At 42.8% G+C, this 26402-nt stretch overlaps 2 protein-coding genes across 6 annotated transcripts; one reads left to right on the top strand and one right to left on the bottom strand.

The window, feature by feature from the left end:
* Positions 1–1108: 1108 nt before the first annotated feature.
* On the top strand, positions 1109–12047 carry LOC136442035 (14-3-3 protein epsilon-like). 5 transcript variants are annotated; one of them, XM_066438630.1, is made up of 6 exons: positions 3813–3882; positions 4981–5035; positions 6456–6538; positions 6834–7518; positions 9863–9930; positions 10667–12047. In XM_066438630.1, exons 3-6 carry the CDS (start codon positions 6488–6490, stop codon positions 11375–11377), a joined length of 1515 nt encoding a protein of 504 aa, XP_066294727.1. In that variant the 5' UTR covers positions 3813–3882; positions 4981–5035; positions 6456–6487; the 3' UTR covers positions 11378–12047. The 5 variants fall into 5 exon arrangements, with proteins under 5 accessions (XP_066294726.1, XP_066294730.1, XP_066294728.1 ...); XM_066438629.1 differs by lacking the exons at positions 3813–3882; positions 4981–5035 and adding an exon at positions 1109–1231; XM_066438631.1 differs by lacking the exons at positions 3813–3882; positions 4981–5035 and adding an exon at positions 1734–1755.
* Positions 12048–15097: 3050 nt separating this feature from the next.
* LOC136442041 (cation channel sperm-associated auxiliary subunit beta-like) lies at positions 15098–25990 on the bottom strand. Its single transcript, XM_066438640.1, has 9 exons — positions 25874–25990; positions 24950–25157; positions 23740–23889; positions 21922–22067; positions 20753–20950; positions 18524–18634; positions 17440–17655; positions 16402–16608; positions 15098–15334 (listed from the first exon to the last, which is right to left on the bottom strand). The coding sequence occupies exons 1-9, from the start codon at positions 25988–25990 to the stop codon at positions 15116–15118; spliced, it is 1572 nt and encodes a 523-aa protein (XP_066294737.1). The 3' UTR covers positions 15098–15115.
* Positions 25991–26402: the final 412 nt, after the last annotated feature.

The raw sequence follows: 26402 nt of genomic DNA, 5'->3' as shown, positions 1-26402 counted from the left end.
ACTGTGTTCGCTCTTGTATTGGTGCAAAAAAAGTACATCGTTTTGCGAATACCACAGGAGTCGAAGTGCTTAAAGGTGCCCTAAGCGATTTCAGGGGGTAAAACTTGAAATATTCTGGGGAAAGCAATTCTTTTTGGTGAGGTTAAAATTTACATTTACTTCCCTATATTAGCACATTTGCATCATTATTTCATACTTTGGGCGTTTAAAAATAGTACAGAAGCAAGCCACAAAAGGAGTATTTTATTTATTGGGTCCCCCCAAAAATCAGCCCAGAATCCTGCCGTAACCGTTTTCTGTCGACAATCTTCGGTAACTTCCGGCCGCGTGACGTCACAATGCCCAAGTACATTGAGCCATGACCACGTGATTATTTCTTCGGAAGCGTTCGGGATTTATCGGTCGGAATCGTGCATGTTCGGAAGATTTGAAATGATGGCTGGCCTCCAAGTGCTCAGATTTTCAATGAGTTCCCACCGCACAACGACATCACATTTTTGCTCCATGATGGTCGATATACAATGGGATAGTGTTATCTAAACTTACTATGGATAGACATCAGAAAAAAAATTGATTTTGAATATATGACTTTCAGCGCCTTAATATTGCTTAGGTTGCCTTTAACTACATACTAATGCAGCAAAGGCATCGTGAGTTTTGCTGCGAACGTACGGACAACTGTAATCACAATACTCCTGCGAATGTAACCGTATGGTGGACAAACTTCCCTGGCGAATATTTTCCTATAGCCGACGTAGTTAGTCTGACAGAGAACAAATTGTAGGAGTTTGTGGTCCCATGGCGTAAGCCGCGTTCCACACCAGGCTTGCACTGCAGATTACAAGCTGTATATCTGGACAGATTCATTTGACCCAATTCAAATCAGGATGAACCCCTACTCTTTTCGATAAGAGTAGAGAGTTAACAACCCTAACCACAAGGCCATGGTGCCACCGTGTTTTCCATCAAACGTTAGTTTCCTTACGGTCTAAGTTGTTTGAAAATACATGTATTATGTTTGAGTTTTTGATACATTTAAACAGCGAAAAAAATTGAAATGCCCCCCTTTCATTTTTGCATCGTATAGTAGACTCCGTAAAAACCGGTTTTACTCGCACCAGTTGCAGTGGTATTCAAATTAGAAACCACTTCTTACCTGCTCAGTGAGCGAGTTGTGTCCAGACTGTCCTGCCGGCTTACTAACCGAGTAAATCCAGACAAGAAACGAAAGGTAAGTTTTCACAAAAATTTGCATTTTCTGACCATGTCTGTTGGTGAATATTTCACAAAAATGTATCGTTTTTGTACCACCGGTGTTTGAATGCCATTCGATTGGTAAATCTGACGCTTCAAACGCGTTCATGTCACCCACCCAGTGTTTTCGTTGTGTTACGAAATTTTCGGATACTCCCGAAATATTCCAGCTCGAACATAATACCGCATACTTGATTGGTAGAAAACGTCCTTCCGACGGTGGAGACGTCCCGTAAGGTTAGACGTGTATGGTGTTCTTTTCTGGTCAAATCTCAACTACAACGTAATTCAGCCAAGCACTTGGCGCGCATACCTGGGCGAAGAACGACGTAATTCAAACAAGTGGCTCACGCAATATTACTTAACTTACAACTACGATATACTTTAAGGCAACTACGACGTAGTTCACAACCTGCGTTAACACACGACTTAACCTACCGCTCCAGCTACCCATTACTGAGAAACCGACCATCTGATGCCAGAGGCAAACCAAGTTGATCAGTAAGTCACCATAACAACTGTCCTTTATTTATAATCTCCCATCCAAGTAATTGCAGGGCGCAGTATACGTAATTAGGAGGTTTGCCGGGTATGCAATGCAAACAAACAAAACATATGTTGACGCTGCCACCTTATTAAGATACCCAGGCACAACAAAACACAACAAGAAAGGCAAGAAAAGTTTGCCATGGCGACGATTAAGTGGCCATATGTAAGTGGTGTTTATGATTAACATTTTTAAGCTATGTTTTGACACATTGCAACTATGCCAGGCCGCGTGGCTAGTGGTTAAAATGTGTCTATTCATTCCATTACTGACAAAGTGACTATCCAATGCCGGAGGCAAACGAAGCTGGTATATAAGCCATCATAATATCTGGAGCTAATGATAGCTGGAGCTAGTCTTGTAACCCATATGAATTAATAAAACCTAAATTTTCCCATTTTCATGTGAAATGAAGCACCACGATAACCACCTTTCGTTTTAAAATTTGGGAATTGATTGGTCAGCTATCTATTACTGAGAAACTGACCAAATGAAATGAACCAACACAATGACCACCTTTAGTTTTTAAATGTAGGAATAGATTGGTCAGCTATCCATCACTGAGAAACTGACCAACCAATGCCGGAGGCCTTGCGAGGGGACAAGTAACTGAGGGTCTTCCTTAATGGATTTGAGCCTGATGATGATGAGAGCAGATAGTTACCTGCAAATAATATAAAACTAGAATTATAAACTACGATAATAGCTTAATAGATGACAGAAAGTTGTACTTGAATAAGAACATAACAATGTAGACTCATGTGCAGAAGCATCTTAGGAAATTCACAGCAAACGAACGAGAATGGGTCAAGATGTACAAAGACGTGCACTGATTTGGTTGTAAATTGCAGTCTAACCTTAGGTCTGTCGATTCACAACTAACAACAGTCAATGTCATTATCATTATCATCATATTAGTTAAAGGCAGTGTAGGGAGTCGAAGCCTAACATACTCAATGCTATCGTTGGACTTACCAGGATTTATCTCAATGGACTGAAATAGCAAATTTAAGTACATAATGGCATGTGACAACCCATGCATGGTATACATTGGGAAATATATCAAAGAATGTCTAGAAGTAAGAAACTCCTCCAATAATTGTAAAATCCCATTGTCATCCCATACTACTACACCATATTGTATAAGATAGACTAGTACACCATATTGTATAAGATAGACGGATTAGCCTAGTAGAATGTTATCTATGTACCAGTGAATGCCATACTCTGTACCTTGTACAATTGTTGAGCAATAAAGTTATTATTTATCATTTACCTTGGGAACCAGGCTTCCTTTGGGCACAACAGATGGTGTCAAATACAAAGGATGCTCAACACAACCCAACATCTGCTTGGAGAAAAACCCAAGTATTTTTTACTACCAACTCGCCCCAAATTAGGGCGACCGGTAACACTGTGTTCGCTCTTGTATTAGTGTAAAAAAAGGACATCGTTTTGCGAATACCAGCAGTCGACATGCTTAAATACATACTAATGCAGCAAAGGGATCGTGAGTTTTGCTGCGAACATACGGACAACTGTAATCACAATACTCCTGCGAATGAAACCGTAGGGTAAGCAAACTTCCCAGGCGAATATTTCCCCTATAGCCGACGTAGTTAGTCTGGCAGAGGCCAATTTGTAGGAGTTTGTGGCTCCATGGCGTAAGGCCGCGTTCCACACCAGGTTTGCGCTGAAGATTGCAAGCTGCATATCATTTGACCTAATCAAATCAGGACGAACCCCTACTCTTTTCGATAAGCGTAGTGAGTAAACAACCCTTATCACAAGGCCACCGTGCCACCGTGTTTTCCATCAAACGTTAGTTTTCCTTACGGTCTAAGTTGTTCGACAATACATGTATTATGTTTGATATTTCAATACATTCTTACAGCGAAAAAATTCAAATGCCCCCCTTTCATTTTTGCATCATATAGTAGACTCCGTAAAAACCGGTTTTACTCGCACCAGTTGTAGTGGTATTCAAATTAGAAACCACTTTCTACCTGCTCAGTGAGCGCGTTGTGTCTAAACTGTCCTGCCGGCTTACTAACCGTGTAAATCTAGGCAAGAATCGAAAGGTAAGATTTTACCAAAATTTGCATTTTCTGGCCATGTCTGTTGGTGAATATTTCACAGAAATGTATCATTTTGTACCACCGGTGTTTGAATGCCATTCGATGGTAAATCTCACGCTCCTCCGCAGCGTCGAAAATAAAAAAAAGATCGTCAGCTTACCCACCCAAATAGCGTTGGAAGCCTTTGTGTAACACCTGCAATACATAAACTGGTCGCATGATGGCGCTATTTGGTTAAAGTGCGCATCCTGGGACCGAGAAGAGGGGGGACTAACCGCGCGCCAATCAGGGAACTGCTTGCGCAAAGTAACCTGGATACGAGACTCCCTCCTGTGGCAAAGTAGGGTCCGTGACATAACTCCCCTCCGAGCGCAATGTAGAGAGGTAATCTTAACACCCTAACAGCGCCAACGATAAGGTACTTTGTAAATCTCCGTTTCTTGCAACATAACACACTTGAGCAACATTTTACCCCCACAAGATAGCGAACTTGCGTCTTGTTTTCGACGTGTTTAGTTAGAAGAATTAACGACTACCAGTGTAGAAGGTCGCCCGTTACGTACTTGTGTACACAACTACGCGCGGGGGAACAAGAAAAAGCACAAAAGAAAACAAAAACGACAGCTGTGAATTCCAGAAGTTTATTTTGTTGAGCTTGATCGGCAAGAATGTGACATAATTCTAAGCCCACGATTTAAACCTATGGCTTCTTCACGGCGCTGGGTACGAGCGTGGGTAAATCTGACGCCTCAAACGTATTTATGTCACCCACCCAGTGTTTTTGTTGTGTTACGAAATTTTTCGGATACACCCAAAATATTCCAGCTCGAACCTAAGACCACATACTTGATTGGTAGAAAACGTCCTTCCGACGGTGGAGACGTCCCGTAAGGTTAAACGTGTATGGTTTTCTTTTCTGGTCAAAACTCAACTACAACGTAATTCAGCCAAGCACTTGGCGCGCATACCTGGGCGAAGAACGACGTAATTCAAACAAGTGGCCCACGCAATACGACTTAACTTACAACTACGATATACTTTAAGGCAACTACGACGTAGTTCACAACCTGCGTTAACACACGACTTAACCTACCGCTCCAGCTATCCATTACTGAGAAACTGACCATCTGATGCCAGAGGCAAACCAAGTTGATCAGTAAGTCACTATAACAACTGTCCTTTATTTATAATCTCCCATCCAAGTAATTGCGGGGTGCAGTAATTAGGTGGTTTGCCGGGTATGCAATGCAAACAAACAAACAAACAAACAAAACATATGTTGACGCTGCTACCTTATTAAGATGCCCAGGCACAACAAAACACAACAAGAAAGGCAAGAAAAGTTTTGCCATGGCGACGATTAAGTGGCTATATGTAGGTGGTTTTTATGATGAACATTTTTATGCCATGTTTTGACACAATTGCAACTATGCCAGGCCGCGTGGCTAGTGGTTAAAATGTGTCTGTTCATTCCATTACTGACAAAGTGACTATCCAATGCCGGAGGGAAACCAAGCAGATATGTAAGCCATCATGATAGCCGGAGCTAATGATAGCTGGAGCTACTCTTTTGACCCAAATGGATGAATAAAACCTATTTTTTCCAATTTTCATATGAAAGGAACCACCTAGATAACCACCTTTTGTTTTAAAACGTGGGAATTGATTGGTCAGCTATCCATTACTGAGAAACTAACCATCCAATGCCACGATAACCGCCTTTGGTTTTAAACGCGGGAATTGATTGGTCATCTATCCATTACTGAAAAACTGACCATCCAATGCCGGAGGCCTCACGAGGAGACACGTAACCGGGGGTCCTCCTTTAAAGAGCAATGGATTTGAGCCTGATGGTGATGACAGCAGGTAGTTATCCTGCAAATAATATAAAACTAGAATTATAAAAACATCTTTATCACTTTTTTACGGTACATGTATTCATAAGAAAATCAATTTATGTGAGAGTCAAATAATCTGCTGCCATCTTTTTCTGCTTTGTTGCTACATGTTGGTCTGTATGCAGGTAACTAGCTGCTATAATAGTTGTATAAGTCGGGGAGGGGCATAAGAAGATTCATGACTGTGACCTGCAATTACTTGGATGGGTGATTATAAGTAAAGGACCGTTGGTATGGTGATCTACAGATCAGCTTGGTTTGCCTCCGGCATTGTATGGTCAGTTTGTCAATAATGGATACCTGGAGCAGTAGGTCAAGGTCGTATTAAGAAGCAGGTTGTGAACCCCATCGTTGTTGGCTGAACTTCGTTGTAGTTATGAGGTAAGTCGTAAGGGGGGCCAAGTTGTGTGAATTACCTCGTAGTCCGCCAAAGTACGTCGTGTCGTGTCAAACTACGTCTTAGCTGGTGGAATTACGTCGTAGTTAAGATTTGACTGGAATAGAAAACCATAGAAGTCCCGACACGCGGTACTACGGAATGCACCGGCCGTCTTGTATTCTCCTCTAACGTGGTGTGCCTCCTCCTTAAATGGGCAGTTCAGTACTTGGGAAAGGTCAGCCTCCGTGTCGACATGATGAATACATGCACTACTGCACTGTGTTTTTCTTTTATTGCAGTTGTGTATTACAGCAACACTAAAGACCGGACAATGGCTGAATCAGCAAACTTGCAGAGGAAAATTATGTTGGAGCGGGCCAAGGTACGTAGAGCTAAATTGTTAAGATGAAGTACTCTTTTTGGTGTGTGTGTGTGTGTGTGTGTGTGTGTGTTTGTGTGTGTGTGTGTGTGTGTGTGTGTGCGTGTGCGTGTGCGTGCTTGCGTGGGTGAGTGTATTAATAGCTTCAATCGATAAGCTGCGGATCGATCTTTACGGTACATGGGATGTAAGCAGGGGGAGGGAAACAAAGGTCAACTTCGAGAATGGGCCTCCTAGCGGTTTCATTCGTTACTGCAGCGAAACGTTCGGGTTTGATATCTCGTTGTTATCATTTCAGGTGGCGGAACAAGCGGAGAGATACGAAGACATGGTGAAGTGCGTGAAAGAGCTGGTGGAGACGGGCGGGAAACTATCGCCGGAGGAGAGGAACCTGCTGTCCGTGGCCTACAAGAACGTGGTGGGCTCCCGAAGGTCCGCCTTGAGGGTCGCCATGTCGATTTGTCAAGAGGCCATTGCCCCAGGCAAAATTGAGCAAGCGGAGAGGGTACAGATGAAGATTGAGACTGAGTTGAAGGAGATGTGCGGCGACGTCTTGGCGCTCCTTGACAAGTTCCTCATCCCCGGAGTCGACGAACTGGAGGCTGAAGTCTTCTACCACAAGATGATGGCAGGCTACTACGGTTACCTAACGGAAATCCTCGAAGATAGCGAGAGAGAGGATATGGTGACAAAAGCCAACGAGTCCTACGAGAAAGCGTACGATAAGGCTACTACCGAGCTGGCCCCAGCACACCCCGTACGACTGGGGGCGGCGCTGAGTTTTTCAGTGTTCCACTACGAGATCCGACATGACCCCAAAGAAGCGTGTCGGGTGGCGAAGGAGGCGTTTGACGCGGCGTTAGAGTTGATTGACGGCCTCAAAGACGAAGCGTACAAAGACAGCAGCCTGATCATGCAGCTACTCCGGGACAACCTCACGGTTTGGACGAGCGGGGAGGAAGACCAGGGAGAGTCTGCCTACGGTATTGTATTGTTAGTTTCTCAGTAAAGGATAGCTGGTGCGGTAGGTTAACCCTATCTAGACGGGCTTTTTTAAGACTTCCTGGACGGGGGGGGGGGGGTCATTCGCCCGGCCGTCATAACTACAGAACGGTATGTGGTATAATCACCAAATTTGCAGAGAGTGATGTTAATGTAAAATTTTATAATTCATAAAATTTGGGTACTGTTATGACGTATATGACGTCATAAATGTAATTTTTGGCTAAAATCATCTAAATAGGGAATTCCTATAAGACCTGATGGAATTAACCGATCATTTAACAAAAAAGGGTATTTCTTTGATAATGAAGTCTGACAAAACCTTTGTTGCCAATGGTGACTGCGTACACGTCAAAATGACGTCAGAGAATGACGTCATCTGCCTTCAGCCATCCCCTGGCATCCATCTTCGAAAGGCGATCTTGAATTTTTTAGAGATACAATTTTTGCTACTTGAGACCCCAAAACACAATTAAAATGAACTACTTTTAATGTTTTTTTGTTGTTGAAAACATAGCAGGTATGGACGAATTTGAAGGGGGAAAGGCCCGTTTACACCTAAACTAATTATGTTGTCTGCCATCTTGGCTTTGGGTCGATGACGTCATCAAATTAGCATAATTTATGAAAATTTAATCATGAAAGTTACATTAGGTTACATAGGATCTTAATAATGTAGGAAAGAAAATTTGGTTGAGCAAGAAAGCCTTGAAACCTCATTGTTTAAACCGAAATTAGTGCATTTCGGAAAATATGCCTGTCAAAAACTGGTTGCCATGGCAACACAAAAAATCATAAATTGATACTATTACTAATGATATTGTTGCCAACTAAATTCTAGGAAAATTCACCAAGTTTGGTAGTCCTAGCACACGTCGTTCAGCAGCTATAGGACGTCAAAGATGGCGCGAGCACTTTTAGCACCCCCCGGTCTAGATAGGGTTAAGTCGTAGTTGGCTAAGTTGACGTAATTATGACGTCATAAATGTAATGTTTTGGCTAAAATCGTCTATATAGGTAATTCCTGTAACTACTGATCGTGCTAACCGAGTATTCATAAAAAAAGGGTTTTTCTTTGATAATTAAGTCTGACAAGACCTCTGTTGTGGTAACTGCGTCGACGTCAAAATGACGTCATAGAATGACGTCATATGCCTTCAGCCATCCCCTGGGATCCACCATCCTGGATGGGTGATCCGAATTTTTTAGAAATACAATTTTTGCTACTTGAGACCCCAAAACACAATTAAAATGAACTAGAAACGTTGATTTTAAGGGTTTTTTTTGGTTGAAAACATAGCAGGTATGGACGAATTTGAAGGGGGAAAAGCCTGTTTACACCTAAAATAATTATGTTCTCCGCCATCTTGGATTTTGGCTGATGACGTCATCAAATAAGCATAATTTATGAAAATTTGATCATGAAGTCACCAAGTTTGGTAGTCCTAGCACACGTCGTTCAGCAGCTATAGGACGATAAAGCTAGCGCGAGCACTTTTAGCCCCCCCCCCCCCGGTGTAGATAGGGTTAAGTCGTAGTTGGCTGAACTACGTTGTAGTTGTGTGGTAAGTCGTCAGGGAGCCAGTTGTGTGAATTACCTCGTTGTTCACCCAAGTACGTCGTGTCGTGTCAAACTACGTTTGCACATGTACACAGAAGAGGAAAGCATTGGTTAACAAAGTTCCTTGTGCACAAACCAAGACATGTTTCAGCAGGCCTCACGGGCGGCGCCCTCATTTGCATGAAGACCTCATTTGCATAATTTATGAGAAAATACTAAAACAAGATGGCCTTGATGGATGGTCATGATTTTTGGTATATTATATAGATAGCTTGTGTGATGCTTAGTATGATTGGACGATGATTATGCAAATCAGATTCTAATTTGCATAATTTATGATGAATATTAGCATAACCTTCTTTTTAAGCTTATAATTTGTTAATCTCATACTTTGGACATGTTATATTCTAAATCAAGCAACTGGTATGATTTATAATTGATGAGAAACACTCCTAATACGTCAGTCATAAAGGTTAAAATCATTTGGCGAAGGTATGAGGTCCTGGAACTCTAGTTCCAATATACAATTTGAACAGAATTTCTGGAACGGAGAGAGACCTGTATCCGTATCTAGCTTGCTCCCCAAAATAGTCTACATCTTCGTTTGTCGGGCGTTCCGACCCGCGGTAGGGCCGATACCTTGGGTGATACGGGATACACCGGCTGTGTTGCATTCTCCTCTAACGTGCCAAAGGTGTGGCCTTTTTTGTAAAATAAATACCTACGTATACATTACTAAACTGTTGATGTTTTGCCCATTGCAGTTGTGTATCACTGTAACACTAAAGACTGGACAAGGGATGACATTGAATCAAAGGTCTACAGGGCAAAGGTACATAACGGTTTTTTATATCTCTTTTTAGCTTGTGTTTGTGTGTGTCTCTCTGTGTGTCTCTCTCTGTGTGTGTGTGTGTGTGTCTGTGTGTGTGTGTGTGTGGCACGGTACGTGTGTGTTTTCGTGTAAACATTCGTAAAGCAACTTCTACTAATTCATAAATCTAAATGCGCCTGAAATTGCATGAAAGAGTTTTTTTGTATCAAACAATAAATGTATAATCGAGTTGATAAACTTTAAAATTAATGTACAGATTTAATACAACTTTTGTCATCAAATGCCTAAAGCCTAGTTTTATTTAGCTCCCGTACTCAGCTAATTAACATCAACATTGTCTTGAGTATGAATCCGTCCAGCTGCAGTTACCTTGCATTTTTCTTAAATGGTTAAATGATAGCAATGGTGGGGATGCATGCAGGGGGTGAAGTCTGCCATCTCTGATCACTTGGTATTACCTTCGTGAAAAGGTTATTTTTTCGGTGCCGTATGTCTGTGTTTATGTGTGTGTGTGTGTGTGTGTGTGTGTGTGTGTGTGTGTGTGTGCGTGTGTGTGTGTGTGTGTAGCATAACCCGAGAAGCTTTGGATTGATCCTTATGATATTAGGGATGTGGGTAGCCTACTAGGCGTCGGAAAATGAAAGTCAACCTCGATGATAGCTATAGGACTCCTAGTGGATTGTTTCGGTACTGCAGCGGACCTTCCGGTTTTGATACATTCTTATGATCATTCCAGGTTGCGGAACAAGCGGAGCAGTACGATACAATGGCGAAGTGTATGAAGGAGGTGGGAGAGGATAGAGTCCAAACGCTGACGCTTGAGGAGAGCAACCTGCTGTCCGTGGCCTACAAGAACGTGGTGGGCTCCCGAAGGTCCGCCTGGCGGATCGTCACGTCCTTGGACCAGAAGAAGGCCAACCAGGGGCTGGAGGAGTCGGACATCGGGCGGCAGGCGGCGAGGTGGTTACAGGAGAAGGTGGAGACGGAGATGAAGGAGGTGTGCGGAGAAATCTTGGCGTTGCTCGAAGACATCCTCATCCCCGGGGTCGACATGGACGGCAATCTCGAGGCTGAAGTCTTCTACCTCAAGATGAAGGGAGACTACTTACGCTACCTGACGGAAATCAGCGAAGGCAGCGAGAAAGAAGATTTGATGAAGAAGGCCAACGACTCGTACAAGAAAGCGTACGAGAAGGCTCCTACCGAGCTGGGCCCAACACACCCCATAAGACTGGGGGTGGCGCTGAATTTTTCAGTGTTCCACTACGAGATCCGAAATGACAGCAAAGAAGCGTGCCGGTTGGCGAAGAAGGCGTTTGACGAGGCTATAGCGAAGTTGGATTACCTGTCCGAGGATTCATACAAAGACAGCACCCTGATCATGCAGCTACTCCGGGAGAACTTCACACTCTGGTCGAGCGAGCAAGAAGACCAGGGTGATAACTAGATCACCCCCTCTCCCATCTTAAATACATCTGAAACACAACATTGCCTGTTCAACCCATGAAACTGTGTCCCCATAACACGTATACTTATTGAGTCAATGCCAACTTTTGTCTTTGTCTTATACCTACTTTATGCCGTATTACTTCTGTTTGGATGATGATCTTCCTCTGAGCTTAGTGATTTCATACTGAGCAATTGTATGAAGCATCGTTGTTTGGTCTTTTATCATGTATTTTTTCTCAGATACATTCCAAAGGCGCTGTCAGGGTTCCCGGCTAGGAGCGTGGTTACTAGTATAGTCAGACCAGTTTGATGGGGGTATGGACTTGGTTTTGCCAATGAAGCAGAACTATAATTGCGTAATGCTTTGTAGTGTTAGTGTTGATTTTATCAGGCATGTACTTAGTTTTGGTGTTCAGCTGAAAAAGTCAGTGTTTAGCCCGGAAACAGTTATGAAGCCTGTCTTTTGTTTAGATATGACGTTACTATTTTAGCCAGACCAGTTTTATGACGTACTGTCTTTGTTTTTCCAATGACTTAATTAATCTATAATTATGTAACCTGTTGTGGTGTTGATTTAGATTTTACAAGGCATGAACTTGGTTTTGTTGTCCAGTCGGAAAACTTGGTGTTAGCCCAAAAGGTACTAATTAAGCCTTCTCCAGAAATGACGTGGAAGTCATCGTAATTGTGCCTCCTTTACTTTCAAAACTACATCCCGCTGATGCTAACGAATTGTAGGTCGGGCTCACCATTTACCACTACGGAAGAATAGTATTTTCCTATCAATTATGCAAATTAGGCCTTAATTTGCATGAATGATATCTATCGATATTCTTCTCTATATTAGTTACAACCGCATCAGCATTATCAAGTTGTACAACAAGTGTAAAACATCACCACTACAAAACAACGTCCACCGTCGCAGATGGTCTATCTTCGGCCACATTTTACCGCATGCCACTAGACACCCGCAACAGAAACCTCTCAACATTGTGTTCAGCAAGAAACTCAAAACAAGACAAGGAAGGCCCCGTGAAGGTTTCCTCAGTAGCTTAATAGATGACTGTTGAAGTCATCGTAATTGTGCCATATGGTAGACTTTCGAAGATCTAAACTTGAGAAGGGTCAAAGGGCTGACAAAAAACTTGTTGGTAAGCACTCCTCTCTGTTGGCAAATGTGTTTAGAAATTGAAGAGCTCAAATCATACATTCAAGAAAAAACAATTTGAAAGCGACCGTCACTGATGATGCAGGTAATATCAAAAGTCAATCATAAATTTTACCTTACTCAGAATCCACATGAATATAAAAAAACAACAACTTAATATTCAATATTCAAGTCGTGTAATGTTGCATACTTGAACACACGAATAAGTATTCATTAGACTACAAGAAACATCACCAAAAAACACCCAGAACCTCATAGAACCTCCCCAAACAACATGTTTGTATTATTTAGATTCTAGTCATTCTTTAGGAAAAAAGATTGTTACTTTGACACAGAGACCTTGTACAGAATACATTATGTAATTCCTATTCACGTATACCAAACTTCATTACAATATCCAATCTAAAATCTGTACCTCTTTCTATGAGTCTGGACAACTTGCAAACTTGCATTGCAACTCTAGTCATGTAAAGTGCTATAAAGTCAATGAAAAGTACAATTTTGAAACCAATGGTTTGATCTAGTAAACAATTGCTACGTACTGCTTATAATGTTAGTAAGTTGTTCCTTGCCTAACTCATCTAGAATGTGCCTGACAGTAAGTACTTCCTATCACACAAGATCACTAACTTTCTATGAACATTTCGAACTTTTTTTTCTATACAAACTTCTTGAAGACTATTTCTTTAAGTATAAAAAGCAGAAAGAGAACCCACATCTAATTTTGTAAGTGACAGAATAATGTCAAGATGCCGGATACTCTGACAGACTCTATAATCTAGTCCTCATCACTATCAGTGTCTGTTCCCTGTTCCATGTGTTGTTTCTGTGCCTCCCTGTTGAGGTGTGCGTGTTGAGAGGTAGATTTCCTGGTAAAGGGTGTGTGGTGAGTGTACAATCTATAATCTAGTAATCAATGTCTGTGTCTGTTCCCTGAATTGTCTCTGTGCCTCCCTGTTGAGGTGTGCGCGTGTAGGGACGTAGATTCCATGATGAAAGGTGTGTGGTGCGTGTAGACTCTATAATCTAGTCCTCACCACTGTCAGTGTCTGCTCCCTGATCCGTATGTTGTTTCTGTGCCTCCCTGTTGAGGTGTGCGTGTTGGGACGTAGATTTCATGATGAAGGGTGTGTGGTGAGTGTAGACTCTATAATCTAGTCCTCATCACAGTCAGTGTCTGTTCCCTGATCCGTGTGTTGTATCTGTGCCTCCCTGTTGAGGTTTGCATGTTGGGACGTAGATTTCATGATGAAGGGTGTGTGGTGAGTGTAGACTCTATAATCTAGTCCTCATCACAGTCAGTGTCTGTTCCCTGATCCGTGTGTTGTTTCTGTGCCTCCCTGTTGAGGTTTGCATGTTGGGACGTAGATTTCATGATGAAGGGTGTGTGGTGAGTGTCTAGACTCTATAATCTAGTCCTCATCACAGTCAGTGTCTGTTCCCTGATCCGTGTGTTGTTTCTGTGCCTCCCTGTTGAGGTTTGCATGTTGGGACGTAGATTTCATGATGAAGGGTGTGTGGTGAGTGTCTAGACTCTATAATCTAGTCCTCATCACAGTCAGTGTCTGTTCCCTGATCCGTGTGTTGTTTCTGTGCCTCCCTGTTGAGGTTTGCATGTTGGGACGTAGATTTCATGATGAAGGGTGTGTGGTGAGTGTAGACTCTATAATCTAGTCCTCATCACAGTCAGTGTCTGTTCCCTGATCCGTGTGTTGTTTCTGTGCCTCCCTGTTGAGGTTTGCATGTTGGGACGTAGATTTCATGATGAAGGGTGTGTGGTGAGTGTCTAGACTCTATAATCTAGTCCTCATCAATATCAGTGTCTGTTCCTTGATCCATGTGTTGTATCTGTACCTCCCTGTTGAGGTGTGCGTGTTGGGGACGTAGATTTCATGATGAAAGGTGTGTGGTGAGTGTTGACTCTATAATCTAGTCCTCACCACTGTCAGTGTCTGTTCCCTGTTCCGTGTGTTGTTTCTGTGCCTCCCTGTTGAGGTGTGCGTGTTGGGACATAGATTTCCTGGTGAAAGGTGTGTGGTGAGTGTTGACTCTATAATCTAGTCCTCACCACTGTCAGTATCTGTTCCCTGATCCATGTGTTGTTTCTGTGCCTCCCTGTTGAGGTGTGCGTGTTGGGACGTAGATTTCATGATGAAAGGTGTGTGGTGAGTGTTGACTCTATAATCTAGTCCTCACCACTGTCAGTATCTGTTCCCTGATCCGTGTGTTGTTTCTGTGCCTCCCTGTTGAGGTGTGCGTGTTGGGACGTAGATTTCCTGGTGAAAGGTGTGTGGTGCGTGTAGACTCTATTATCTAGTCCTCATCGCTGTCAGTATATGTTCCCTGTTCCATGTGTTGTTTCTGTGCCTCCCTGTTGAGGTGTGCGTGTTGAGACGTAGATTTCCTGGTGAAGGGTGTGTGGTGAGTGTTGACTCTAGTCTAGTCCTCATCACTGTCAGTGTCTGTTTGTACTTCGATCTGTGGGTTGTTCCTATGTGTCCCTGTATAAGTGTGCACGTTGGGACTTTGGAAGGGTGTGCGTGCGTGCGTGTGTGTGTGTGTGTGTATCTAGTCACTATCAGAGTCTGTTCCCTGATCCATGGACTGTCTCCGTGCCTCCCTGTTGAGGTGTGCGTGTTGGGACGTAGATTTCCTGGTGAAGGGTGTGTGGTGCGTGTGCAGGTAGTACAGGTAGACTAGGAACAGGATCATGCCGATCATGATGCTGATCCCGCCGCGCATGATGTACTCCGAAGGGTAGGCTATGGGTGGTCTGTCCACGTAGATCTGGAGGGAAAAAGGACAAACAGAATCAGCATATTTGATGTTATTAAAGACTTTTATACACTTCTTCTGTACACAAGGTAAAGCACCTACCAATAAGCTTTCAGTCAGTTTTCTGACTGTTCGCAAGTTGAGATAACATAGGCTTTGGTTCATTTGAACTTGAGAAGGATCAAAGGACTGACCGAAAGCTTGTTGGTAAGCACATAGGTTTGTGTACAGAAGTAGTGTATAAAAATTTTTACAATACGATCAGTACGTAGTAGAAAAGTAACCTCTCTGTTTGCAGCTGTGTTTAGAAACTGAAGTTCTCCATATCAAGGGAGGATGTAAAGCAAATGTCACTGATTTCAGAACAGGGCTTTGGATACTTTTCTTTTGGTACAGGTAAGATTTACTGTAAATGCATTTAAGTTTGCGTGGTTTTTATTTCGCACTAAGGCGAAAATGGAGTGCTCGTTGTGTTGGTTTTAAGTGGCCAAGCGGCAGCGATGCTACAGTATTGGACAAAAATGTTTGTGGTGGTTTTAAGTTTGCGGTGAAAAGGTTGCCGTGAAAACTGGAACATTAAACCACCGCGAACATTTCTGCATTTACAGCATCCTTGTAAATCTAACATTCATCACTTGTTTTTCAAAGTTTCGAAGATATTTCAACATTCACCATTTTGAATCTTGTAATCTACCATACTGAAGGATGCAGGTTGCAGGTGAGTATGAAGTAACTGGATAGTTAAGTTAAAATCCTCTCACACCATAATTGATGTATAGGGCGGTGCCCATCTCCGTTTCATAGCCCTGGGGCCACACTGTGGTGCAATCACTGCAGCAGGGGGCTAGTCCACTGGCAGTGGAGTGTGTTTAACTTCCAAACTGTTTCATAAGTATGAACAATTTTTATAAAGTCTTTGGTATGACTCAATGCGCCTCTTGTCCAGAGGTGTCCTACCTGGGGCTTGAACCCCAGTCCTTCTGGTCCAAGTAATTTGAACCAGATGTGGCAGAGTAGCAGAGGCGCAGACCACTACACCACAGGTACACCCCTGGGATAGTAAGAAGGCAATATCTCACCATAAACTCAGCTTTAAGGTTGCAGTAAGAGAACCCTTCCAGTACGGACACTCTGAAGTGGTAGAGCCTGGCGCCGGTCATGAGGACGGACAGTTTCCGCGGGCTGTAGTACGTCAGGGTGTGGTTCAGTCTGCCGTCCTCACGCAGCCGCGCCAGCGATGGGGTCACCACCGAGTCGGGCACGTAATCTGAGCGACTGTTCACCTCCTGCAAAAAGTGATATCGAACTAGTTTAGCTCACTGAAGAGCTATTCTTCTACTGGTCGTGACAGATAAAACAGACACTACCTTAAAAGTTTGTAGTATTTACAGGTTCATTGGATGGCTCTTTTTGACAAGTTCAATGAACAGTGGACCATGACTTCATGTAGCATGCATGTTGGGTGAGGTGACACAGCTGGGATTGAAACTCACAGCTTCTTGGTACATGTAAGGTCACTAGCCACTGTACAATGCACGCTACTATGAACATGACAGTGTGTCTTAATAAATGCCAGTAGCTCAATAAGTAGCAGCCTTGTGGTTGAGCTTCAGGTTCCAACAATTAGTTGGAGCTTCATTTCTCTTTTGGAAGGTACATACAATGAGCCTCCAGCACGTTAAAAGACACTACAACAGCCTCATTACTCAGATGGGTACCTACTGCTTGTGCTTCAGATGAATACTTAAAGGCAACCAAAGCAATATTTGGGCCCGAAAATTGGAGTTTGAAAGTCAATTTATCTAGTCATTTCTATACATGATTAGTTCAAACAACACTATCACAATGTACAGTGACGTCTATGATGCAAACATATGACTTCGTTGTAATGTGAGAACTCACTGAAAATCATCGTTTTTTTTGTAGGCTTTCAAAACTAGGGATCATTGTATGGCATGTTTTTGCACAGTTTTAAAATGCTGTTATTACACAAATGTGCTAGACAGTGTTAGAAAAAGTCACCACAATAAAGATTTCAGCGTTTTTTCTCTACATTTTTTGGTCCCTAATATTGCTTTGGCTGCCTTTAAACTTACCTCAATCACTACCAAACTTACCTCAATCACTACCACATAGGGTTGGTCAAGTTCAACAGCCTCAGCTCCAGACAGTACCATCTGCAGTTTGACTGACAGCATTGCTGGGTACAACATCCGGTGGACCCGGTCTATACAGTCTGAGAACTTTTCGAGCGACGACAGCTTCATCTGCTTGGTACAACCACACTCTGCGCGTGTCGACTTTCCCAAACACTGCTTAAACTGCCCAGTCTCCTGCAAAGGTGGGGGAGTGAAAAACGGTTGGACAAATCCCTTGGCCCTATTCCCCGGGGCAAGTGAAAGTGCCAATCGGGCAAGTGCATGTTCTATCGTACTGGCTCAATTGGGTAAACTTGATTTTTCCATGGTTGCGACTTCTCCATGGGTAGATATTAGTCCAGTTACATGCTTTAAAGTGCTTCTTTACTGGTAAATAAAATCATTTTCATCCTGCAAGTAAAAAATGCATAAAAATTCATCATTCAAATTTTCAGTCAGTGAAAAGTTGGATCAGGTTAGTAGATATTTCTAAATTTTCACAAACTTGTCCAACTCTGAAAATCATGGATTCGTAATTTCTGTTAAGCAGGCATCTCACTGGGTTGTGCTTAATAGTACCAAATTGCAAAAGTCAGTCACAAACCGATGCTAATAGCCACCAATTGGTGCTGATTCGTCGCCTGAAATCTATGTTAAATCTACAATTGGGAAAATGGCACAAATGGTCGCATTAAAGCGGCACAACCACTGAAAATCTTTTTTTGAAGAATCTTAATCAGTGGCAACACTGCGATTTCCAACAAAGTTATCTTGCATCTGATTTGGAACCAAAACTGAGAATGTGACATTCTGGGCGCAGCCATCTTGCACCTCAGTGCGACAGGAAAAAGTAGCAAAATTTGTCACAAAAATTTGGAGCTAATAGGTGCAGTCCCGTTAGATACCTGCTTTACGTATACCTTCAACAAATTCAATTTTTCTAGTTGCACTTAGAGAAAAGATTAACCTTTTCCACAATGTAATTTACCAACTGAGATGAACTTTTCTGCTCAGTTTTTTTTTTTTTGCATTGAACTACTGATTGAAGGAAACATTCCCTGACCCTTGATACTTGGTAGAAGTCGTTGGGCCTGTCCTGGCTGGGGTCGGCGTTGTAGATGTTGTTGGACAGCGGGATTCCCACTCCCATGCTGGACGGAGGCCGGTAGTTCACCTGGAAAACAGGCATGGATAACAGTGGGGTTCAAGCGCCACTAACTGACCAGTCCAACTGGTCCAGACCTTTTAGCCTAAGCGGTTATGGCATGCGGCCTTTGGACCAGCGGGTCCGTGTTTGATCCCTGGGAGCCAGGAGTTTGTTTCTACTCCCCTCTTGTGCCACACAGGGATATCGATCTTGGAGATTCGAAGGACGAATCTTAAAAGAAAAAGAAAAGGGGGAGTAGTGTAACAGTGGAGTTCAAGCGCCACTGACCGCCACTGACCAGTCCAACTGGTCCAGACCTTTTAGCCTAGCGGTTATGGCGTGCGGCCTTTGGACTGTCGGGCCCGGGTTCGATCCCTGGGAGCCAGGAGTTTGTTTCTACTCCCGTCTTGTGCCACACAGGGATATCGATCTTGGAGATTCGAAGGACGAATCTTAAAAGAAAAAGAAAAGGGGGAGTAGTGTAACAGTGGAGTTCAAGCGCCACTGACCGCCACTGACCAGTCCAACTGGTCCAGACCTTTTAGCCTAGCGGTTATGGCGTGCGGCCTTTGGACTGTCGGGCCCGGGTTCGATCCCGGGGAGCCAGGAGTCTATTTCTACTCACCTCTTGTGTTACACTGATTCCCATGTGAAATATGTGTAATGGCAAAATGTGCCGCACAGGGATATCGATCTTGGAGATTCGAAGGACGAATCTTAAAAGAAAAAGAAAAGGGGGAGTAGTGTAACAGTGGGGTTCAAGCGCCACTGACCAGTCTAACTGGTCCAGACCTTTTAGCCTAGTGGTTATGGCATGCGGCCTTTGGACTGTTGGGCCCGGGTTTGATCCCCGGGAGCCAGGAGTCTGTTTCTACTCGCCTCTTGTGCCGCACAGGGATATCGATCTCGGAGATTCGAAGGACAAATCTTAAAAGAAAAAGAAAAGGGGGGTAGTGTAACAGTGGGGTTCAAGTGCCTCTGACCAGTCCAACTGGTCCAGACCTTCATTCATTCTCTGTTGAGCTCATCTACCCTAGATCATTTGAAAAAATTGCCAACTACCAGTTGGCAAACATTACCTTTTTATGGCAATTACAAACGGCACTTAGCTAAACCCCCTAAATATGCACTTTCCAGCTGAAAGTGATCGACCGAATTACCGCCGATGTCCGGCTGTGGACGTCCGACCTAGCGCGGCTGCCGAACTTTACCTGTTGATTTTTTCCGTTACAAACAAGTTTTCATCAGTTTGACGCTTGAGATCGGTCAGGCTGGCTAAAAGAGAATTTCCCACCGATATAAACACATGTTCATGCAGCCGTTCATTTTCTGGGCAACCCTTCATTATGCAATATAAGTGGTTGAACAAATGAAAAAACTAAAGATAAAGAGTATGGTCTACTGTATGATAGATTCAATTATTTTGTTTTTCTTTCACATCTTCTTCTTTGACTTTGGAATTTGCTTTGAGATTTTTGCAGTCCACGGCATATATTTGCTATTATGAAGCTGTGTTGCACGACTTACAGTATGGTCAAAAACTTTTTTTTGGACACGGATGAAAATTGATGTTCTAGCAGATGTCATCCATATAATCAAAAGGGCAGGGCCGCTATGGGAGGTACCCTTGCCAAACTGTTGTCTAATGTAGCATTAATGCCAGAAATACATATGCAACACTAGTACTAATGCTTGGTTAGTGCACACTGCCATGGTACTGTAATTTCATGGTAATTATGGCTGTCCAAATACCAGTCCCTCAATGTCCTAACAGTCATGCCTTGGACCAAGGCTTGAACCAATTAGTTGGCATCTTTCCAGCATTAGTGCTTTCTGCCACGGCCTTTAGTCATGCTTGACCTATACATCAGCACCCTGCAACAACTGCGGTTTTTGACAAGGGTGGACCACCCCCACTGGGACCAGCCAGGGGAAAGGGTTTTCACTTCCCCTTCAGTCCAAGAAGACTGGGTGATAAATGATGATTAATGGACAGGGAGCAGAGGGAATCCAGCATTAATGGCCAATGTGCTCTGCTAAGGAGCGCGTAGTGCGGCATTAATGCTACATTAGACAACAGTTTGGCAAGGGTAATGAACTGAGCATATCGAGCTGCTGGGAGGGTGGAACCCACAAGCTCTGTACCTCTAAATTTTGCAGCAGATCCCTGCCATCCTTGTCCAGAGGGTGTCCGCGTAGAAACTCCTCCTCTGTTAGTAAGTGGTCGTAGACGTAGCGCATGTGCTTGTTGGGGGGGCACTGACACCGCAGGGTCACGGTGTGAGAGGTCAGAGGGCACAGTAGGGAAGCCCTGGGCAGGTACACCGTCACTGAGGAGTGTCCCTGGGCAGAGAATAGGGGTAGAGAAAAAAGGCAGTCAGACTTCATTTTTAGTAGACATGTAGAAACTGCCAGAAACATACAAAGACACAGACACACAAAGACATACACGCACATACACACACACACGCACAAACAAACACACACACACACGCATATACAGACACAAAGACAAACACACACACACACACAAAGACACACACACATTCATGGACACATGTACACACACACACACACACACACACACACACACACACAGACAGGCAAGCTGAAAACAGTACTTTACTCACTCCCTTGAGGTGATGTATGAAAGTATACAACAAAGGATTGTCAGATGTGTACTATGAAAATTTGTAAAATTATTATTAAGAATATGATTTTAATGATTAATCTCAAACCTTTATCCCAAAAAGGATGTCAAATGAACTTTTTCTAAGAATGTCTGACTTTTTTACTAGATTTTTCTTGCAATAACTTTCAAACAATGACTGAATCTAGATCTTTTTTGCAAGAGAAGAACGTGCAATTGGGTTAAATGTAATGCTTATAAACTCCACCCTCATTAAATCAGGACCCCTATCGCTTCACGTTAGCTCACTCGCGTAGGGGCCCTGATCTTCAGCGCCGGTAGACATGGTTCTGGCGCCATTACTAACAGTTGCTCATGAATAATTGATGAGCTATCCTTATTTGGCGATTAATTTGTTCTGAACCTAAAGTAATGATGTGAGACGTAACCTGATTGGTTGATAGCTTCCCAGCGTTCTTTGCGCTTTTGCTTCAGATGAGGTTAAGCAAATCTCCTGATTGGCTGAAGCTGTTTTGGTGGTGACGTCGCCAGAACCATGTCTAGCGGCGCTGAAGTTCAGGGCCCCTACACGAGCGAGCTAAGCGATAGGGGTCCTGATTTAATGAGGGTGATTAACTCAAACTAGGGGCGGCAGACGATACCAGCGAGAGATATCGATCTTCACCTGTTTGAAGAGATCGTGCACAATGTGCAGTGTCAAGTGGTGGTAACCAGAGCGGTCCCAGAATGCATCAGTTTCTATCTTCTGGAACACCATGGGGTCACCGAAGGTCACAACCAGCAGGGCACGCTCACTAGGGACCTCTGGGGCTGCAATGCAGAATCAGATTGGTAAAACATTGCTGCTGGTGTACCCCAAGGATCTGCTTTGGGGCCCCTATGTACTACATGCATTTTTCATGTACAGTCAAACCTGTAATAGTGACCACTTTTGCGTAAGGACAACCTAGCTATCAAGGCCACTTCACACTTTTTGGTGGTCTCTTTACTTAGATTTCAGGTTTGTTCAAAACTTTGTTTATTCATGAGAAGCTCAAATCAGCCTGCAGGCCACTTTTCATTGAGGGAGGAGGTAAGGGTCAGATAAAATATAACAAAGATAGAAATTACAATACAAATCTAAAAACATGAAGTGGTATCCTTACGCATACATAATATCACAAAGACACACAACAAGTTCAATGTTAGCGTATGGTCCGTGTCCTTTTTTCTGGTTATTTTTTAATTGTAAGAGTTTCTTAGTTTCGATTGGTATAAAACTGGGGCAGATGTACCCTAAGGATCTACTTTGGGGCCCCTTATACATGTGTTCTCGTGTACATGTACTTTTTGCACATCACGATCTCCATTTCAGGACCAAGGACAGATACCATTTTCACGTTCAGATTAATATTATAATTCTATATCATTAGTGCAGGTGTACCCCAAGGCATCTATTTTGGGGTCCCTATTACTTGTATTTCACATTGTACTTCCTGAATATTCTACTCTGTCGACTAAACAATAACCATTTCAGCACCAAGGACAAATACCATTATACAAAAATGTGGCTTTCTTTAATTTGCATACGACGTCGAGAAACTGAAGGAAAGTACTGGTACCATGTTGAACGAGGGTGGCATTAGCTGCTAGCCTGACGTCCTCCCTTACATCCATGTGCCTCAGGTTGTGTTTTTTATCTCAAGATGAACTTTTCATGTACAAAATTTAATGTACTTCCTGCACATCCTGATATCAATTTGAAGTTAAGATTTTGATAAAGCTATAAAACATAGGCGCAGGTGTACCCCAAGGATACATTTTGGGGCCCCTTTTGTATTTCTGATGTACTTCCTGAATATTTTGCTCTAGAGACTAAACAATAACCATTTCAGCATCAAGGACAAATATCATTACATGAAGACGTGGCTTTCTTTCATTTGCATACGACGTTGAGAAACTGAATGAAAGTGATGGTAACGTGTTCGGCAATGGTGGCATTGGTTGATTGTCTGACGTCCTCGCTGACATCCATGTACCTCAGATTGTGTTTTTTACCTCACAATGTATTTTTTCATGTACAAATGTACTTCCTGCACATTCCTGACATCGATTTCAAGTTCAGATTTCTATGAAGCTATATAACATTGTCGCAGGTGTACCCCAAGGAATTATTTTGGGGCCCCTATTGTATTTCTCATGTTCTTCTTAAATATTTTGCTCCGAAAACTTAACAATAACCATTTCAGAACCAAGAACGGATACCATTTTCAAGCTTAGATTAATAAAATGCCATAACATTGGTGCAGGTGTACCCCAAGGAAGTATTTTGGGGCCCCTATTGTATTTCATATGACTGTGCTTCCTGAATATTTTGCTCTGGAGACTAAACAATAACCATTTTAGCACCAAGGACAGATACCATAATGATTGTACAAAGATGTGGCTCTCTTTCATGGTCATTTGCATACAACGTTGAGAAACTGAAGGAAAGTGCTGGTACCGTGTTCAGCGATGGTGGCGTTGGCTGAGAGCCTGACATCCTCCCTGACATCCATGTACCTCAGGTTGCGGGTCAGGAAGGCGTCGTTAACGTTCATGATGTGGCGACACTCGTCCTCGGTGATGTTCCATTTGCGCCCGGCCTGTTGCCCTGGGGATTTAGATAAATGCCGTAAATCCAGAAATGTTTGCGGGTAATTAGATTTCGTGGTAGGGAGAAACTGGAGTGTTCGCTGTGGCTTTTAGTTCGGGTTTGAAAAAATAGTAGCGCTACAGTCACACAATGGAACGGAAACAGTGGTTTTACGTTTGTGGTAAAGAGTTCACCGCAAAAACCGCAAACAGAAAACCACCGCAAACATTTTTGCGTTTACAATATTAAAGAAGACAATCAGAAAAGTGAAAATAGAAGTCAAAAAGCTAAAAGTGATCTCAAACCACTTAAGCTGACATAAGAGCTACACTGGTTGTGAGTGAAGACAAACGCTATATGTACAGTATCTACAGGTTCATTGTACGAGGAAAGTTTGCCTTGCTCCTTTCGACAGTGAACAGTGAACCACGGCTTAATGTCCCGTCCTAAAGACTGCGTCTCTTTCCAGTAGCATGCAAGTCGGCTGAGTGACAACAGCCAGGATTCAAACTCGATCCCAACTCTTGGTTAAGAGACTAGGTTGTTTACCACTGGCCTATATAGTGGTGCGTACCTAAACCCGAGTTTAGGTTTAGGTTTGGACTCGAGTCCAGAGGTTTAGGTTCAGGTTCGGACTTTAAAGTCCGAACTTGAACCAATGGAATATGTGTGCTATGAATATTTTCTTTTCCTGTTTCATGTAAAATTCCATATTGGCATATATTTTACATGCAATTTGAAAACTATAATATGCAGAATTATATACAGTCAGTAATTAATGCAGAAGTTCAGTTATACACAAAAAACAGCAATGTTTTCATATTTTTCCAGTGCAGTCGGCAAACTGCACCCCTTTGTCAGACTTCACCGCCTAGAGTCTAAGTAGACAGACTTTACCCCCTTTCATAAGAAAAACTGAAAATATTGAAAAAATTCATACAAACATTGATCTCAATCTCAATATCAATGAACAGCTAAGTCAAGCAAGATGTGACCTACATGTAATTGGGTAGAATGTCAACTTGAAGATATTTGCCTCCAATCTTAAGAAAGAAAGAAGACAACACTCTGTACCTACCTGAGACGTCTTGTAGGCTCCATTCACCTGCAGGGTATGAACCACCTAAGGAGCTGTCAGGTACAAGTATAGTGACCTGGGTCACACTGGTCACACCTGTGATAGTGGCAGACCCAGTGGACACCTGCAGTACCAGCCCAATGTGATAGGAGGCGAACTTGAAGTATCCTGAACCAACAGTGGCTGTTGTTGAGCTGATCGTCAAAGCCTGAGAGGATCAAAATAAATCAGTAACCTATATGATGCCAAGAAAAACAAAAGATACCAAGTTGTGGAAGGGCCTAAGGCAAGGCTGTTATGATACTAAAACTTAGAAGAGGAATTCAGACAGCCCATTGCCAAAGAAGTAATTAATCGATAGGTCTTACCTGGCAATTTGTTTTCCTTTATACATACATGTAATACATTGCAACAAACCACATACTCTTAGAGTCTATGGCTTATGATCAGACTACACGAATTTTGTAGCCAAGAATCACAGAAGTAACAGGATTCCTGTCAAACCCAGCTTGTCTAGATATAGCCTACAGTCATATTTAGTATTAGTAGCCTATTGTTACAACAAAGTCAGTCACAGTTCACTGACACATGTATGTTTTTCCCTATGCTTTTACCATGTATTTGCAATTAGCCCACGGGCATGAACTTGCAATAAAACTTATTATTATATTAACCTTCAGCACTCTGAAGTAGCCATTTGGCACCCAATCCCCTATCGGTTAGAGTTAGGCAGCAGGGAGAAGGTTAAGAATAGAAGCAGGGCGTTTATGGCACTTTGAATCAAAAAGTGGTCATTATTTATACACATCTGTGTGCCATAAGAATACTACAGTCACTGTGTAATTACCAAAATACTCCATGAAACTTTCTTTAACTTCCCTTTAAGGCCATTTTCATCTGCAGCTGAGTAGGAAGAGTGAGTACCTGGTCGAAGACAGTAGCGTGCTCCCTGTAGCTGTTGAAGTCATACAGATGCCACAGGCCAGTTGTGATGGTCACCTCCCTACAGGTCATCACAGGGTCAGCTCTGACAGTCGTCATGGTAACCACTTCTGTCAACATGTGGTTGTTGCCGGTAGCAACCACCAATGACTTTCCGATGTCAGAAAACAGCCAACCAACAGAGCCTGTGGAAAACAAACAAACAAACAAACTGGGTTTTAAATCGTTTATACAGGGTGCAATTTAGGTTATACAAGTCAGACAGTCATGTATCTAATGATTCTGTAACTGTGTTGTGTGGTGCACTCTATATTACTGTGGATGGATCCTTATGATATTTGGTAGGTGCTTCTTAGCTAAGATAAATAAATGCTTACCAGAATTGTAGTCTGTATTACTGCGTTGTATTGTGGCAACTAAGTGGTTTCAACAAGGACAGTTGGAGTTTAGGCTATAGTTGTGATAGATACATTCAAAGAATGGTAGAAGGAAAGTTCACAATAACATCTGT

Source organism: Branchiostoma lanceolatum, chromosome 9, assembly GCF_035083965.1.
Source record: "Branchiostoma lanceolatum isolate klBraLanc5 chromosome 9, klBraLanc5.hap2, whole genome shotgun sequence".
Lineage (NCBI taxonomy): Eukaryota > Metazoa > Chordata > Leptocardii > Amphioxiformes > Branchiostomatidae > Branchiostoma > Branchiostoma lanceolatum.
Note: the sequence above shows the minus strand (reverse complement) of the source record. Positions and strands in the feature narration are given on the sequence as shown.

Excerpts from the sequence above, each read along its gene's own strand:
- LOC136442035 (XM_066438629.1), top strand. The coding sequence starts at position 6,488 with ATGGCTGAATCAGCAAACTTGCAGAGGAAAATTATGTTGGAGCGGGCC. Across the intron at positions 6,539-6,833 it reads TTATGTTGGAGCGGGCCAAG|GTGGCGGAACAAGCGGAGAG; the intron begins GTACGTAGAGCT and ends TTATCATTTCAG. Across the intron at positions 9,931-10,666 it reads CAAAGGTCTACAGGGCAAAG|GTTGCGGAACAAGCGGAGCA; the intron begins GTACATAACGGT and ends TGATCATTCCAG.
- LOC136442041 (XM_066438640.1), bottom strand. The coding sequence starts at position 25,990 with ATGACGACTGTCAGAGCTGACCCTGTGATGACCTGTAGGGAGGTGACC. Across the intron at positions 23,890-24,949 it reads GAGCCTACAAGACGTCTCAG|GGCAACAGGCCGGGCGCAAA; the intron begins GTAGGTACAGAG and ends CTAAATCCCCAG. Across the intron at positions 17,656-18,523 it reads ACTTCTACCAAGTATCAAGG|GAGACTGGGCAGTTTAAGCA; the intron begins GTCAGGGAATGT and ends CCACCTTTGCAG.